This window comes from Triturus cristatus, chromosome 2_1 (genome assembly GCF_964204655.1).
Source record: "Triturus cristatus chromosome 2_1, aTriCri1.1, whole genome shotgun sequence".
Classification (NCBI taxonomy): Eukaryota; Metazoa; Chordata; class Amphibia; order Caudata; family Salamandridae; genus Triturus; species Triturus cristatus.
Window position 1 is genome coordinate 586,005,540 of NC_140581.1, and position 15,318 is coordinate 586,020,857.

A 15,318-nucleotide genomic window follows, 5' to 3' on the forward strand; every position below is an offset into this window, starting at 1 on the left:
GGCCATTCAAGAGTATCAAACGCCATAGTGGCGTCTAAGGAGACGATTATTGCCTGTTCTTGTATAGTGGATGCCCTGCCCAGGACACCGTGGACCCTGTGGAGATTCAGTGCCGTGTTTCTGTGCGGCATAAAGCCGGAATGGTCCGGATGAACTAGGCCTCCGATTACTTTGACCAGTCGAGTAGCCAATAGTTTGGCCAGAATTTTGGGTTCTGCATTAAGGAGCGAGATGGGGTGATAAGACGCACACACATCTGCACGTTTTCACTTGCTTCATTCTTTAAAAAAAACATTTTTTATTGATTTCTTTAGCATGTATCTATTAAAATACAAAAACAACAACAGAAAGACAACTAGCCTCACAATATAACAAATACACTTGTATTTCTTCCGTTTCAGTTCACACTTAATAAACATCGCTGTATCTACGTTTTACTCAGTTCATCTCTGGTGATTGCATGTCTGTAATATATGATCTTACACTCGACCCTATCCTGTGTCATTGAAATTGTATAGCAACGCATTCCAAGTACCTGTTCCCGCTCCTGTAGTAAGGAAGTGATCAGCAGGCTGTGTTATTTCTTTGGTGTATGCAGTAAAAGGGAGAACCAGAATGTAATCTCAGTACAATTGAAGCATTTGTCTGATTTCCTAAAGATTATCTAAGTCTGCATGAAGGGTGTTGCTCTCGAATGGGAATGTTTGTAAATATGCTCTCAGGGGTTGCCAAATATTCCTCGGCCTAGAGGCAGGGGGTTGCAGCACAGCACATATATATCACTAGGAGGTATCACAAACGATCAGATCTCTAATCCACTGTTTGGTTGTAGGATAGGAGGGCGCACCCCAGTGAAGAGACACTTGGCGCTTAGCCAGTAATAGCGCAATAGCCGTGTATCTTCTGACTCCCTTTGGCAGTGGAAGGACGTATCCTAGCAGGGCCACTAGCGGAGAAGGCTCGATAGTGATCGCTATCATCTTGGATAGAATGCTGAACACCTCCTCCCAATATCTCAGTATGTGAGCGCAGTTCCAGCCAAATGTGTAAAATCCGCATGTTCTGCTGCATATCTATGATATTTGTGGGATTTAGTGGGATCCAATTTAAAAAGTAGTTGTGGAGTGCAATATGAACGATGCAAGTATTTAAAATGTAATACTTTATTTCGATGATTATTGGATACTAATTTAGTTTGTTCGCAGCAATAGATCCACATTTTATCGGTCAAAGGGATACCTAAGTTCCGCTCCCAAGCCGTCCTCGATCCCCGGTCAGGAATGGGTTTCCCCCCAATGGCAGCATGGTAGAGCCTGGATACCAAATGTGTGCAGTCTGGAGTTGTGATTACCAGTGTTAACAGTGGGAAGTCAGGTGGTTCAAGTGGAGCAGCAGGGACTACCAAGCGCAATGCGTTGTGTATTCTATAGAATGAATCTGGCCATTTGGGTGACATTTCTTCCCTCATGTAATGATGTTACTGATCGGAGGCACGTCTCTTCAAATAGGTCTCCCATTGTTTGTATATGGCATGTGCAGAGTGTTTTTTTAGTCAATCTTCCGTTGTGACAGGCAACCATGGATTATTTGCTTTTTGGATGTGTGGAGAGTAGAGGTGTTCAGCGCCCATATAGTGCTCAAGCTTTTTCCATGTTCAACATGTTGTTGCTGTCGTCTAAATCTCTGATATGTGCTTGGGCAGTCCTATCGGTAGCAGTGTATCTGGCGGACAAGGATGAATTTGAGAGCTTTCTGGTTTAATGTATTAGAGTCGTACATCCAGGTGGTACCAATGGTAAGAGAAATGCACTTGAGCAACTAGGTAATAAAGATACAAATCTGGGACTCCGAGACCCCCTCGCTTATATGGTAATATTAAGGTGGACCAACCAATCCTGAGATGTCGACCTGCCCATATCAGCCGGAGGAACGTGCTTCGGAGGCTATCAAAGAAGACGGTAGTAAGGGCAATGGGGTTATTGAGGAACAAATAGAGGAACCCAGAGAGTACCACCATTTTTATTATCGCAATTCTACCGGCCATGGATAAAGGAAGCTTAATCCATTTGTCGATCAATGTATTCAATTTATCCACTGCAGGCCCATAGTTCAGTCGCACAAACTCAGAAATTTGCCAGTGTAAGTACATGCCAAGATATCGAGGGGAATCCAAACACCATCGGAGAGGGAAGTCTAAGGGTGCCTGTAGTGTGGCGTCTGTCAACAGGAAGATTTCTGATTTTGACCAGTTTATCTTGAGGCCAGATAGTGCCACAAATCTGACCACGTCTCTTAGTACCAGTGAGAGGTTGGCTGTGAGATTTGGGTGTCTCAATGCGTCTGCTAAAGAGTGGAATTGCATAAGGTCTGTGTGTGCGCTTAGCATGCGTGGCTTTGTGGAGTGTCCAGGGCCAGTCGTATCAAATGCTGGACTCATGAGATTGAAATCTCAGCCCATGAGTATAATGGAGCTGTGTAAACGAGTAATGTGCATTGATATATCTGTAAAGATCTCCGGGACATCTGTGTTTGATGCATAAATGTTGATCAATAATATAGGAATGGCGCCCAGTGTCCCTGCCACCATGAGATAGCGACCGTTAGAATCCACAACCACTTTGTGTGTGGAAAATGGTAATGCTTTATGTATAAGAATGCAAACCCCTCTAGAGTACATGCTATAGTTTTGAAAGAATCGGTTTGCACCCCAGGTTGAGGCGTACTGGGGCGTGCTGCCACTTGTTTCATTCTTTTCGGCAGTAAAAAGCATTTAAATACATCTTATCGTCTTTTACTTGCCTCGCATTGCTTTTGTATGGAAGTCAGACAGCCTGTTGAGGAACACCTAGCCATCTGTTACCTCATCTAAAGTTGTGAATCACAGTCCAACATTTGGGGGCATTGGTGTTTGGCCTGAAATGTTCGTTTTAAATGACGCAATCAATTTTCTGTAAAAGAAAAGCAGTAGGTTTAACGTGATTACAGGAATAAATGTAAATAGTGATTGGAGTGGTACTAATGAACGCAGGAGGTATCCATCAACTTGACCTGACTTGTCTCAAGACTTATGTTCTCCTGGATTCATACATGCCTTTTTCACATTATGATGAAAAATGTAGGTCCTAATAGAGAAAATGTGGGGCCTAATAGAGAAAATGTGGAGCCTATTCGGACCTAATTTAGGCCTCTGCCTGAGGATTATTCTGTCATAAACGAGACGGGAATCTCGTTTACTTTATTACTAGGTCCACAGGCTATAACGCACAACTAATAAGGCAGATAGGACACCCGTAAAGCTTGTAACGGAGTAACCGGTCCACCAAACTAAACCAGGCCTTTAATTACAAAACTAAGAAGAGGAACACAGACAAAGGGTCTAAATCCGCGTGCTAAGTATGTCATCAATGCTGGCTCTATAATAGACCATGTCTCCAGTGGGCTTTGTCACAATATTGAGTAATATTTGTTTAAACAGCATAAATAGAATTTGTGGTCCTTGTTTACTGTTCTGACTCGCAGCCAAATCTTGCATTTTCTCTAGATGTTGATTATGTTCTTGAGCGACCCTCTTGCCTCCCCAGATCTAAGGTATTCCTTATTTCTGATAGGAGAGACCGCCCTGCATAGAGCTTGCAAACAGAACAAAGTGGAGAAATTGGCCCTGCTGCTCAGCAGTCCGGGAGCAGACATTAATGTAAAAGGTGAGTTCCACGGTGTGTGCCTGAGATTCAAAAGCCAAATCTGCCAGATACTGGGCGTTCCGTGGCCATAGATTATTAGAGAGGACAGCACTTCTTTTTTAAGGAGTTTTCTTGCAAAATGTTCTGTTTTTGATCCTTTTTTACTCTCGTCTTTTATATTTTATTAGCTAGTGATTTTGAGTGTGATATTGCTACACCCTTCCTAGAACTGTAATGCCTGTTTTTTTTTATTCCGTTTTAAGTAAACCGCCAGACGCCTGTCGAATGTTCTGCCCACTGCTCTTCGGCACCCCGTCCAAGTTGTCCATAGGAAATCTAAAGGCAAAGCCATGACACTTGCTCCTTCTGTTTTCCTTTTTTATAAATATCTGCCCTTAATTCATAATTCAGACTATGCCGGCTGGACGCCCCTGCATGAAGCTTGTAACCATGGCAGCACCGAATGTGTCCAGGAGATTTTGCAGCGCTGTCCAGAGGCAGACCTGCTCAGTCAAGTGGATGGGGTGACTCCTTTGCATGACGCGCTGTCAAACGGACATGTTGACATTGGCAAGTTGCTGCTTCAGTATGGAGGTGAGTGAAATAGAAGTTACATTGTTTTGAAAAGATTGTCCTTTTTGCATTGAGCCCATGAGAAAAAGGCAAAATTATGTTTTATGTTGGTTAGTTAGAAAAGAACACGTGGGCTTATGGCTTAAATATTAATCTTGATAAGTGGGCTATTTTTTGTAATGGGTCTTTCCGTAGCTGTCACATGTAAAATGTGTTCTTGGTGTTGGGATAATGGGTATCATATATATATATATATAGCATATATGATGAGGAATTCGTAGTTGTGTTTTTTACGATATCTTTAATAGGACCAGCCGTATTCATACATGCAATTGCAGGTATATGTAACAAGCTGCATCCGAAGTTCGTTGTGCAGTTTAGGATATGTTTCTGAACTTTTTTCCGGATATCCAGCTAATGTGAGGTATGGGCATATTCTTACACCGCAGTACTGTCGAATCCTAAAAGGCCTCAGTGTGGCGCGATTTTGTTCATTTATGAATAGCCATGAAACCAACAGGCAAATTTAGCTTCCTTGTCTGCACATTGTAATATGCTTCTAAAATCACTTTTACCCCAAAGACCTTCAGCATTTTAGGACAATAACTACTGTGCAGTTTAAGGACAAAACAGTGCCCTGCATTAGTCACGTTGAGGATATTTTAACACACTTCTGTAAAGTACGACTGAATGCTTTTTAAAGAAGGTACGTCGTTTATTAAATAGGAACTCAGGAGCAGGGCAGGGCGCCGCCTGCACAAGTCTTCTTTCCTCAGCAACTGCCTTGCCAGAGCCCCTGCAAAGAATCTAGAGCTTTGCAAAGGAGCTCGAGGAAGCCAGAAGGTTGGGAAGTAAACAATTCTAAAAGGAAGAAACACGACACATCTTTCTCCTTAAGGAAACAAACAAAAGAATAGTAGAGACTAATGAACATAAGTTAACATACAAAATCCTCCAACCACTTGGGTTTAGAGCATGCTCTTTTCTTAACAGAATTCTTATTAGCGACAGGTTCAATGGGTTCAACATTTTCAAATTCAACAGGTTCAACATTTTCAGATGTTACACCTTCAACAGGTTCAACATTTTCAACAGGTTCAACATTTTCAGATGTTACACCTTCAACAGGTTCAACATTTTCAACAGGTTCAACATTTTCAGATGTTACATCACCACCTCGTTCCCCCTCAACAATATTGTAATCCACAATTTGTTCAAGATTAAGATTTGGAACACATTCTTTCTGAACATTAGACTCAGAAATCTCTGAAGTAATGGCTTGACTGTCGATGTCATCAAAAGTTTCAAAAGGCAATGAAAGTCTATGAGTTACAAGATCATCCTTGCCTCTGAAAATGGCAATCCTCCTAATATTCCAAACCTTACCATCACTTAAAAGCACAGCATTACGTAAAACTTTCTTAACTAACAAGGGTTCAGAAAATTGAGATTCACCTTTGCGAACTTTCCAAGGTTTTTTAACTTTGACCCACATTCCAGCTTCAATGTTAGCCAATCCGGAACCATATTTATCATCAAACATGCTTTTGTATTGTAAATGTTTTTTGAGAATATTGTTCTGGATGAAATTCATGCTTCTATCAAGACCAGAACTTTTGAGTAACCAATCAGGACTGCATTTGGTTCTGACAGTGCGGCCTCTCATAATTTCAAAAGGGGACATTTTTAAAGCCTCATGAACATTGGTTCTATAAGTCCAAACAGCTTTGTACACTTGAAGTTCCCAATCAGCCCCTTTCATGACAGCAATTTGAATGGCGTTTTTTAACACTCTGTTAAACCTCTCGCACATGCCATTCCCACTTGGATTATACAATGAAGTGGTCCTATGTTTAACACCTACTCTTTCAAAGTAAGTTTTGGCTAACCTGGCAATGAATTGTACTCCATTATCGCTTATGATCTGGACTGGAAGACCTTCTTCAATGACAACTCTGTCAATAAATTGTAAAACAGAGGCAGAGTCAATTCTGTCCACAATGACAATGGTTGGCCATCTCGAAAAAATATCAATCCTGGAGATTATATATTTGGAAGCAGTACCAATCGGGCCCATGATATCTATAGCCACAGTATGCCAAGGGCCGTCAGGTATGATGGGTTCACACATATCAGGTCTTAAAGTTTTAAGCACCTTGTCAGAGTTAGCACACATAATGCAATCTCTTACAATTCTTTCAGCACTAAGGTAAATTCCTGGCCACCAGTACCATTTTTTAACTCTCTGTTTGGTTTTCACTATCCCACAATGATCTTCATGACATAATCTTAAAATGGAATCTCTTAATGACGTGGGTGGAATAACTTTATCCCCACGGAAGATGGTGTTGTCATTAACAGATAACTCGTTTTTTACCTTCCAAAATGGTTTAAGACTCGTAGACACTTTAGATTTTTCTGGCCATCCGTGGCGGGTAAGAGAAATAAGGGATATCAAATCATGGGAAGTAAACAATTCTACAAGGAAGAAACATGACAACTTCGTTCTTGAGGATTTCGTGCATTTGCTAGATGGGTTGGGAGATAATTGCCTGCTACATCATCTTTTTGACGCTTTAGTGTTGATCAACCACAGGATTCTCTCTAATTGCTTAAGCATTGAACTGATTTTCCTCTTACCTGGCCATTTGTCACGCTGATACTGTGAGAGACAGCTAGTCAAACTGTACTGCAGACCTAAAATACATGCATAAAATCATAGTCATTATGTTCAATCGACAGGCATACATATCTTTCTATTCGATTCTTCACTTTTTGTATAACGCCTGGCCACCAGAAGGCCTCCTAGTGCTGCAACAGTTACTGTAGAAGCATCAGGGAGGCAAAGTTATTCCCTGAAGAGCCAAATCTTGAAGGCTTTCTGTGAGAGTTAAAGAGGCAAGGAGTTCCAGAGTTTAGACGTCAAAAATAACATGGAGCATCCACCCCAGTGCGATATACAAATCCTGGGAACCTTCAGTAAGTAAGCAGAGGCTGATCTAATACGTCATCCAGGCAAGTAAAGGGAGGTTAATGATCATAGCAAGGGAGGTGCCTCTATTGTTGATTGCCCTATGCATCATGCTGAGAGATTTGAACTGAATCCGACATTTCACCAGAAGCCAGTGGAGGTCCCTGAGAGTCCTCGGGTGTATATGTAAGAAGTCGAGCGGCCACGTTCTGCACCGTTTGCAACCTTTTGACAACATCACAGGGTGAGCCAAGGTATACAGCGCTCCCATAATCCAGGCACACCAGCACCAAAGCCTGTATAATTACTCTTCTGGCTGTGGGAGTATGGAGCTTAAGAACCTTCCTCAGAAGTCTCAGAATGCCATAGCAACTAGCAGAGATTTTTTGGGCTTGGTCATCTATTGTGAGATTATGGTATAGCCACACCGCACGCTTCTTATTGAGCCTTTGGGTGTCAGCAACTTGCTTCAACCTTCTGGAAAGGGGCTCGGGAAGTTGCTATTGAAGTTGTTGCCCAGCAAAATGGCTTCTGTTTTGTCCTCAGTCAGGTTTAGTTTACAGCCGTCCATCCAGCTGGCTACTTCCTGGAGGCAAAGGGTCAGATATGAGTGATTAGAAATATTGTTGGTGGAGATTGACATAACCAACTGGATATCATCAGCATAGGAGACCAATGACAACCGGAACAATTGCACAATATTGGCAAGGGGAAGCATTTACAAATTAAAAAGGGTGGAGCTCAGGGAGGAGCCCTGAGGTACCCCATAGCTACGAGGGAAGCTGGTTGAATAATAGTTCTGATCCCAAACCTGCAAAATTGGATTCTCTAAGAAAGAAGAGAGCCATTCTCTTGCTCTGCCCCCCACACCAGCCTTAGATATTTTGTGGATGAGGGTCAGATGGTCCATGGTGTCAAATGTAGCACTCGGATCAAGAAGGATAACCACTGCAGATCCTCCCTGATCCAGTAGTCTCTTTAGTTCTTCGACCACTGCTAACAGTGCTGATTCGTTACTGTGTTGTGGTAGGAAGCCCATTTGAGTAGGATGAAGCACTGCCTTAGATTCCAGTCTACAATATTTAGCACTCGGATCAAGAAGGATAACAGTTGCAGATCCTCCCTGATCCACTAGTCTCTTTAGTTCTTCGACCACTGCTAACAGTGCTGATTCATTACTGTGTTGTGGTAGGAAGCCCATTTGAGTAGGATGAAGCACTGCCTTAGATTCCAGGAAGACAGAAAGATTCTCGTCAACGTGCTTTTCCAGATTATTTTCAAATCCAGGTAACAAAGAGAGAGGCCTATAATTATTTAGAAAAAGGAGGTCAAGGGTAGACTTTTTTTAAAAGTGACATAATTATTCCATGTTTCCATTGGGGCGGAATCTTCCCGCTCAAAAGGGAGATGTTTAAAAACTCTGTCAGCAGTAAAGCAATGCAATCAGACCCTTGGCGAATGGCTCGGAAAAGGGCTGTATCCAATAATGAACCCTATTTAGCCTCTTTTAGAAGATCTTTAACAAGACTCTCAGTAAGATTAGGGAAAGTTGAAAGAAGGCCATCTTTTTGATCGGGCTGTGGAAATCGCAAATAATTGCTGTTAGCATGAGCTGAAGCCATCTTGGTTGTGGCATCCATTTTGTTAGCCATGTGATTCTTCAGTCTTCACTGTTGCTTGCCTTTCTATTCTGCTTGAGTCATCAGCTTTAGTTAACTTCTTCTATTCTAAGCTCAAGCAATGTATGTGCTCAGAAAGGCCTGTAGCTGCTAAAATGCACCTGTTTGAGAATGTAACTGTCTATCATATCCTACTGATGTAAGCAGTTTTGTCTCCCCTCTCACTTTGTTGACTAAGTGATATCCATCTGCCCATGTTAGTCGATTGCTATTCCTGTGTATGTTTGTACATGCTTACTCCGCAACATTGTATATAAGGCCCATGGTCTGTGTATTCAAGCAACTACCTCCTGGAACACTTGAGGGTGTTGTATGGACGTGGTCTCACTCATGAGTGAATAAACTTGTTATTTTTGAATTCCAGCTTCAGTGCCAATTTCTTCTTTGTTGGTTTAAGGACACGTGGACAGATAAAGGTGAACCCCTGCACCGGTGGGCCCCTAAAAAGGCTAATTTCCACAGTTTGTCGTCTGACTCGTGGGGCTCATCGGAGACGCGGCCGCCCGAAGGAGTGGTCTTGACGGAGGAATGGAATATTGCTGAGGAGGTACCCTGCATGAGGAGATCCTTGTCTTTGCAGACCAAAGTGACTTTTCCGGTTTTCCCGATTTGACCCTCCAGGTGGTGGACGGTCACGACTGAGATTTTCTTTGGCGCACGTTTTTGCAGTGACCATTAGGTCAACCAAGAGATTGGCAGTTGGAGGCTGGAGACTTTTGTTTGGTAAGGTCGCTGAAGCGGCACTCTTGATTTTGGATTTGCTTGGCCACGATTCTGGTTTTGTTTGTTTGTTTGTTTGTTTATTGCAATAAATAAAGGCAGGTAATGTGGGGATTTTTCTCCTTATGATATTTGTTTGAATGGGTATACTTGAAAGAACATGCCTGCATTTAGTAAAATTCATAAGTGGTGATACAGAGCTCTCTTGAGTGTTCCGCCAGGCCAATTGGTAATTCAGTCTCTTCTTGCATAGGCCTGGGGGTTTTACCCTATCTTGTTTTGGGTGGGTCTGCGGACCCCTTTAGTAGGCATGCCTTCTGGAATAAGTATGATTTGGTAAAGACACAGAGTGTTTCCGAACACTTTGCCAGACCAACTGGTAATTCGGCGTATTTTGGAAAAGGTCTGGGGCTAGAGCCTGTCTTCTTGAACATGGAACAGTCTCTGGGCTGTTTACTGGTCTTGGTGCAGTCTCTGGACTGCTTTTGAGAGCTCTTTTGTTTGTAAATATGATTTACAATTAGTTTGGTTTGAGTGCAGTCTGTGGGCTGCCTTTTGTTTTTGTCCTGGTGTTGATTTGTGGTTTGATTGTGTGTTTGAGTGTCTAAGAGGTTTGTGGACTGACACCGGTGGTGATGCTTGTGAAGCACTTGTTTGAGTGAGTAGCAACTGTGCTCTTTGTGTAAGTATGGCTTGCCTCAGCAAGCTGTGTTGTGTGTTATGAATGTGTGGCCCCTTCTTGAAAATGTCTGGAATTAGCTCAATTTGGTTTGTTGTCGTCATTGTGTTCTGCAGATGCCATTGGAAGAATTACACTTTACATTTTGAAGAATGAATAAATAATAATACATAAATAAAAATATGGTCTGATCAGAAATACTAGTAACAATGTACATTCGTTTTTACATAGGAAAAGTGCAACTTTTGAAAAATGTAAAGAAGAATGCGCATTTAAATTAAACAGTGCTGTTTATTTCTGTGCTTAGAAAGACAAGTATTTTAAAAGTGCATGTAGGAATGTGCTCTCTTTCTCTATGAAAAAGAAGAGGGGAGAGACCAGAGCAGACGAAGGAGGGTTTATTTCTGGCAGGCTTGCTCTGGCACTTCAACCTTGGAAGACATTCCGAAGGAGAGGGCCAGAGCGTAGAGAGAGGGGAGGCTCTGCTTATTATTTTTGGCAAAAGACCAGGCAGGTTCTATGAAGCCGTAAGAGAGCAGCTTTGCCATGCATGCAGAATAATGGTTTAATTTAAGGATTGCTGTGCCAGGGCCAGATGAGGGGGCAATAAAATTAAGTTTGCATTAATGCGCCATCATGTTAAACAGCACAATAAGGTAAAGGAATTGGTAGTTGGTCATTGGATTAATGTTTTCTAGTTAGCTCAATGTGCTTGTACAGCAAAATTTACAAAGTGGTACAGTCCAATAGTATTGGACATGGCCTCCTTGGTGTGGTGTTCCCTAGTTATTTACCTCCTATAAGTCTGTCCGTGACCAGCTGCCAAAAGTGAGTATTGTCGACAGGAGGTCACCTGCTTAGGTGACCTATTGTCGAAGGGGGGTAGGAGACTAGCTCCTGGGCAAATTAAGGGTAAGCAAAATTAAGTAACACACTGTGTTTTTTGGTTTTTGTGCTTGGTATATGTATTAATGTGTCCTTTTTTCTTGGTTAATGTGCCTATTATGTGTATTATTATGAGCTATTCTGTGTGGAAAGTATGCAGGGCAGCTTGTTGTTGTGTTCTCTCGCCTGTCTGAGCTGTCTAGGAATGGCCATGAGACGATCGGTTGGGCTCGCTTTAGTCATTCATTTTACAGGATGCTGTGAATATGTTTTTGAATAAATAAAGACAAAGCACCTCACCAGGGCACGTCTAATTGGCTATTAAATAATAATGTTTGAACAAATTGTTAGAATTAACAAAATGAATAAATAAATATGCCATGTTCCTACCCCTCCTTTCTGTAAACTGATGAAATTGGAATTGGATAAGGATGAAAGGATGGGTAGAATAGACTGATGTTCCCTTATTTGACCTTTAAGGGGAACTATATGTTGGTGGTTTTTGTTCCAAATTCTCAGGTGGCAACACCATTATTGTTTGTTATTACAGCACTACAAAAGTCGCAGAGGCATCAAGAGTCCCTTATCAGTTAGTCTATGTAATCGAGCTGACAGCCCCTGCTAGAGCTGGTGAATAGGTTTCTCCCCCGAATATGATATTACATGGCCCGGATCATGAAAAGTATGATGCATATGTTTCACAATGCTAGGAAAGAGGCCCATATGCCCGTAGCACACATTTTTAAGAACAAAATGTTCTTTGCTTGTTTTCTTGTCTGCTGCAAAGTTCTGCTGGAAAATTCCTGTAACTACTAGCTTATGTTTAATTTATCAGTTATTCATGTAATAAGGATCTCTGTTACATTCACAGTTTTAGAGTTTCCCACTACACCTATAATATGAGAGCATGATCGTAAGCGCAAAACATGGTTGTTCTTATGTAAGGAAAATAATTTTAGAGGTGTCCGCAGTTTTGCACAATAGTGAAGGCTCACAAAGTAGAAGCTGTATTGTGATTTCTATGACTTATAAGTACACGTTTGTTAAAAGAATAGTTGTTTTTAAATTCCTTTTTTTTTTAGGTTCTTCAGAAGAATAATATAGGGGTGTTTCTGAAATTGAATATCCTCTTTTGATTGATTATATGTATGTTATGTCTAAAGATTTCCGTTCCGTTCACTAACAGATATCTGCTGCCCTACATCCATTGTCAGAGGGGCCAGGATATCAGATCCAACGATGGGACTAAGTGCAAGTCTAATTTGGAACTGAGGTGAAGGGACCCTGCCCAGGTGTTGCTGGCCATTATAACTGCTGTGAAGGTGGCAGACCGGAAGAAACGTGTACCCCTACCACTGTCAGATCATTCTTGAGTGAAAGACGGGGTCACAAATCAGGACGGAGAGCTGATTCCTCGCTTTTTTCCTCTTTTTGATGCCTAGCTAAGAGAGGCACAGACCGATAAAAGCAAGGAGGTTTTGCCTGAGGAGACCCCCTCTGAAACAAGGGTTGCTTCAGATACTCCAGTTTCTGTGCATCAGGCCTCTGAGTCCCGGTCCCCAAGTGAATGCAAGTCTGCACCATTGTTTTTTTGTTTTAAGTTTTCAAAAACCTTTATTTTCTGCAATCACACGGTCATGGTACACTTATTACATGAAATCAAAGCATTTTACACGTTATTTGCTGCTTACACATGGTCATGGTACACTTAGTGCAGGAAATCAGAGCATTTTAAAACATTTGGCAAGTCCCAGAGCACAATGGACATTTAGGCATCCCCACTCTGTAGAAACAAGTGACCTGTATAGCATGGCAGAGATGAGGGGAGTGAGAAAAAGGCACTGGAGGTAAGGAGAGCCCTATAAGAGAGGAGGCCGGCCCGGCCAGAGGGGGAAGAAGAACCGGGAGAGGGCAGTTGCTGACCAGCACTGGCGGACACCGAGGGCAAAGTACCGGCGGAGAGCGCGGGAGAGGCAGCACCGCTAGGCCGGGGCCGGGAGTGAAGGTATGTTACAAGGGGGCCCCATATGTCAATTGGACGTGACCTGGCAGGCATCAGATCCCAAAACTCAGATAGAAGGGTCTGACATCTCGAGGCTTCCTCTAGCCAGTGAGTGAACTTGGGCGCTGGTCTACGACCCCAACACATAGCCACCCTGCGCCTCGCGAGGACCAGTAACATAGCAGTCAGTCGGCGAGTGGCATCCGGGCAAAATGTAACAAATCCCAACAGGCACAGCGGAGGGTCGGGGGCGACCTGGGTGGAGATGATCTCGGAGATGCTGGTGCAGCCCTCCAGCCAGAAGGCCGACACGCCAGGGCACAGCCATGCGAGGTGTATGAAATCCGCTGTGGGGGCAGAACAGCGCATGCAATTATCATTAGGTATGAGTCCCGCTTTATGCAGCTGAACGGGGGAGCGGTAAAGCCTTGTAAGTATTTGAAATGTATAAGGCGGAGATGATAGTTAGGGGCCAGTTTCTTAGTCTGGTTACAACAGTAAAGCCAGTCGGCTTGGGCAATGTCCACACCGAGTTCCGCGCCCCATGTCACCCGTGCACGCTCGGTGGATATAGAGAAGGTCGACAGCGTTAAAGCATATAGTTTAGTCCCCAGCTTGCGGGGAGCAGGGGATGTGTATATGAAGTCAAGAGCGAGCAGCGCGGGCATAGGCCGGGGGAATGTTGGGTGGATCTCGCTTCAAATGGCGCGAAGCTGATAAAAAAGCAGAGTGTCCATCGGACCAGAGGAGGTCGGGAGAGAATAGAATGTGTCCCCGGGGTATAGACCCGCCAGTGTCATCAAACCCAGGCGAGAGGCATGTTTAGACATGCCCGTTGGTTGCAAGGGAGGGAAGGCAGGATGACGCAAAATTGGCATGTGTTTAGCTGAAAGCGCGGGAACGTCCGAAAGACGGCACTACCCCTGTCAGGACCAGCGCAGGGTCTCGACTGTGTCAATCTCACCGCAGGGGCGGCCAGCCGGCGCGAACAAGGCCAAGGGGTCGCAAGGTCGGCTTCGACAGCGACGTGCGACTGGTATGGAGCGGGGTGGACCCAAAAATTTAAGAAACTAGCCTGAGCGCTTAAGGCGTACAGTTTGAAATCCGGAGCGCCGATGCCGCCCATGGACAAAGGAAGGGTGAGGATATTATAGGCAATCCGGGGCTGCGTGCCGGTCCAGACGAGGGATATGATCAGGGAGCGAAGCTGACGGAAGAAGTGAGCAGTAAGAGGAATGGGTACATTCAAAAAAAGAAAAATACATTTCGGGAGCACCACCATCTTCGCAATGGCGATGCGGCTCGCAAGGGACAGTGGTAGACGATTCCAATGAGGAATTTTGGATTTGAGCCAGTCCACCGTACGCCCAAAGTTGGCCCTCCAAAGGTCGTCTATGTCCCTTCTAAGCCAAATTCCCAGGTAGCGGGTGGGGCCGGACGCCCACATGAAGGGGAAATCAGGTGTGAATAGCTGAATGGTGTCAGTAAGAAGGAACAGTATCGACTTGCTCCAGTTTACCTGTATGCCCGACAGTCCACCAAACCGTATGATTTCTCGCACGAGGGGACTGAGGTTATCTTGAGGATGGCTGACATACAATGTTACTTCATCCGCATACATGGAAACAAGGAGAGAGCGGGTCGAAAAACCGATGCCCCTCTGAGTGTGATGTTGCCGGAGCCTGGCAACGAGGGGCTCCATCACGACAGCGAAGAGCATGGGAGAGAGGGGACAGCCCTGCCGGGTGCCACGCTTAATCGCTATGAGGTCCGACACCTGACCATTAATCCTGAGGCGGGCTGAGGGATGAGCATTAAGTAGTGAAATTTTACGAAGTAAGTTGGTGCTGAAGACCAGGCGTGGCAAGAGAAAAAAGAGAAAGGGCCACTCCAGTGTGTCGAATGCGTTTGTGACATCGAGGAGAGCCGCCATAGCAGGGAGACCGGGATTGATTTGATGGAGAACAGAGAAGATCGTCCTAAGATTGTGGGAGGTAGCCCGACCCGGAATAAAACCTGATTGATCAGGGAGAACGATGAGAGGGGGAGCAGACGAGAGGCCAATAGTCTACCAAATACCTTGTTGTCGATAATGATTAACGAGAGGGGACGGTAGGAATCCCGAAGAT

At 43.9% G+C, this 15,318-nt stretch overlaps 1 protein-coding gene across 3 annotated transcripts in view; it reads left to right on the forward strand.

The window, feature by feature from the left end:
• Positions 1-15,318, forward strand: part of SLF1 (SMC5/6 complex localization factor 1) — a 557,620-nt gene that overhangs the window by 454,771 nt on the left and 87,531 nt on the right. For all 3 annotated transcript variants that reach the window (XM_085632479.1, XM_085632478.1, XM_085632480.1), the window contains exons 16-17: positions 3,609-3,701; positions 4,092-4,274. In XM_085632479.1, the coding sequence (XP_085488605.1) occupies positions 3,609-3,701; positions 4,092-4,274 (276 nt within the window). The remainder of the gene's footprint in view (positions 1-3,608; positions 3,702-4,091; positions 4,275-15,318) is intronic.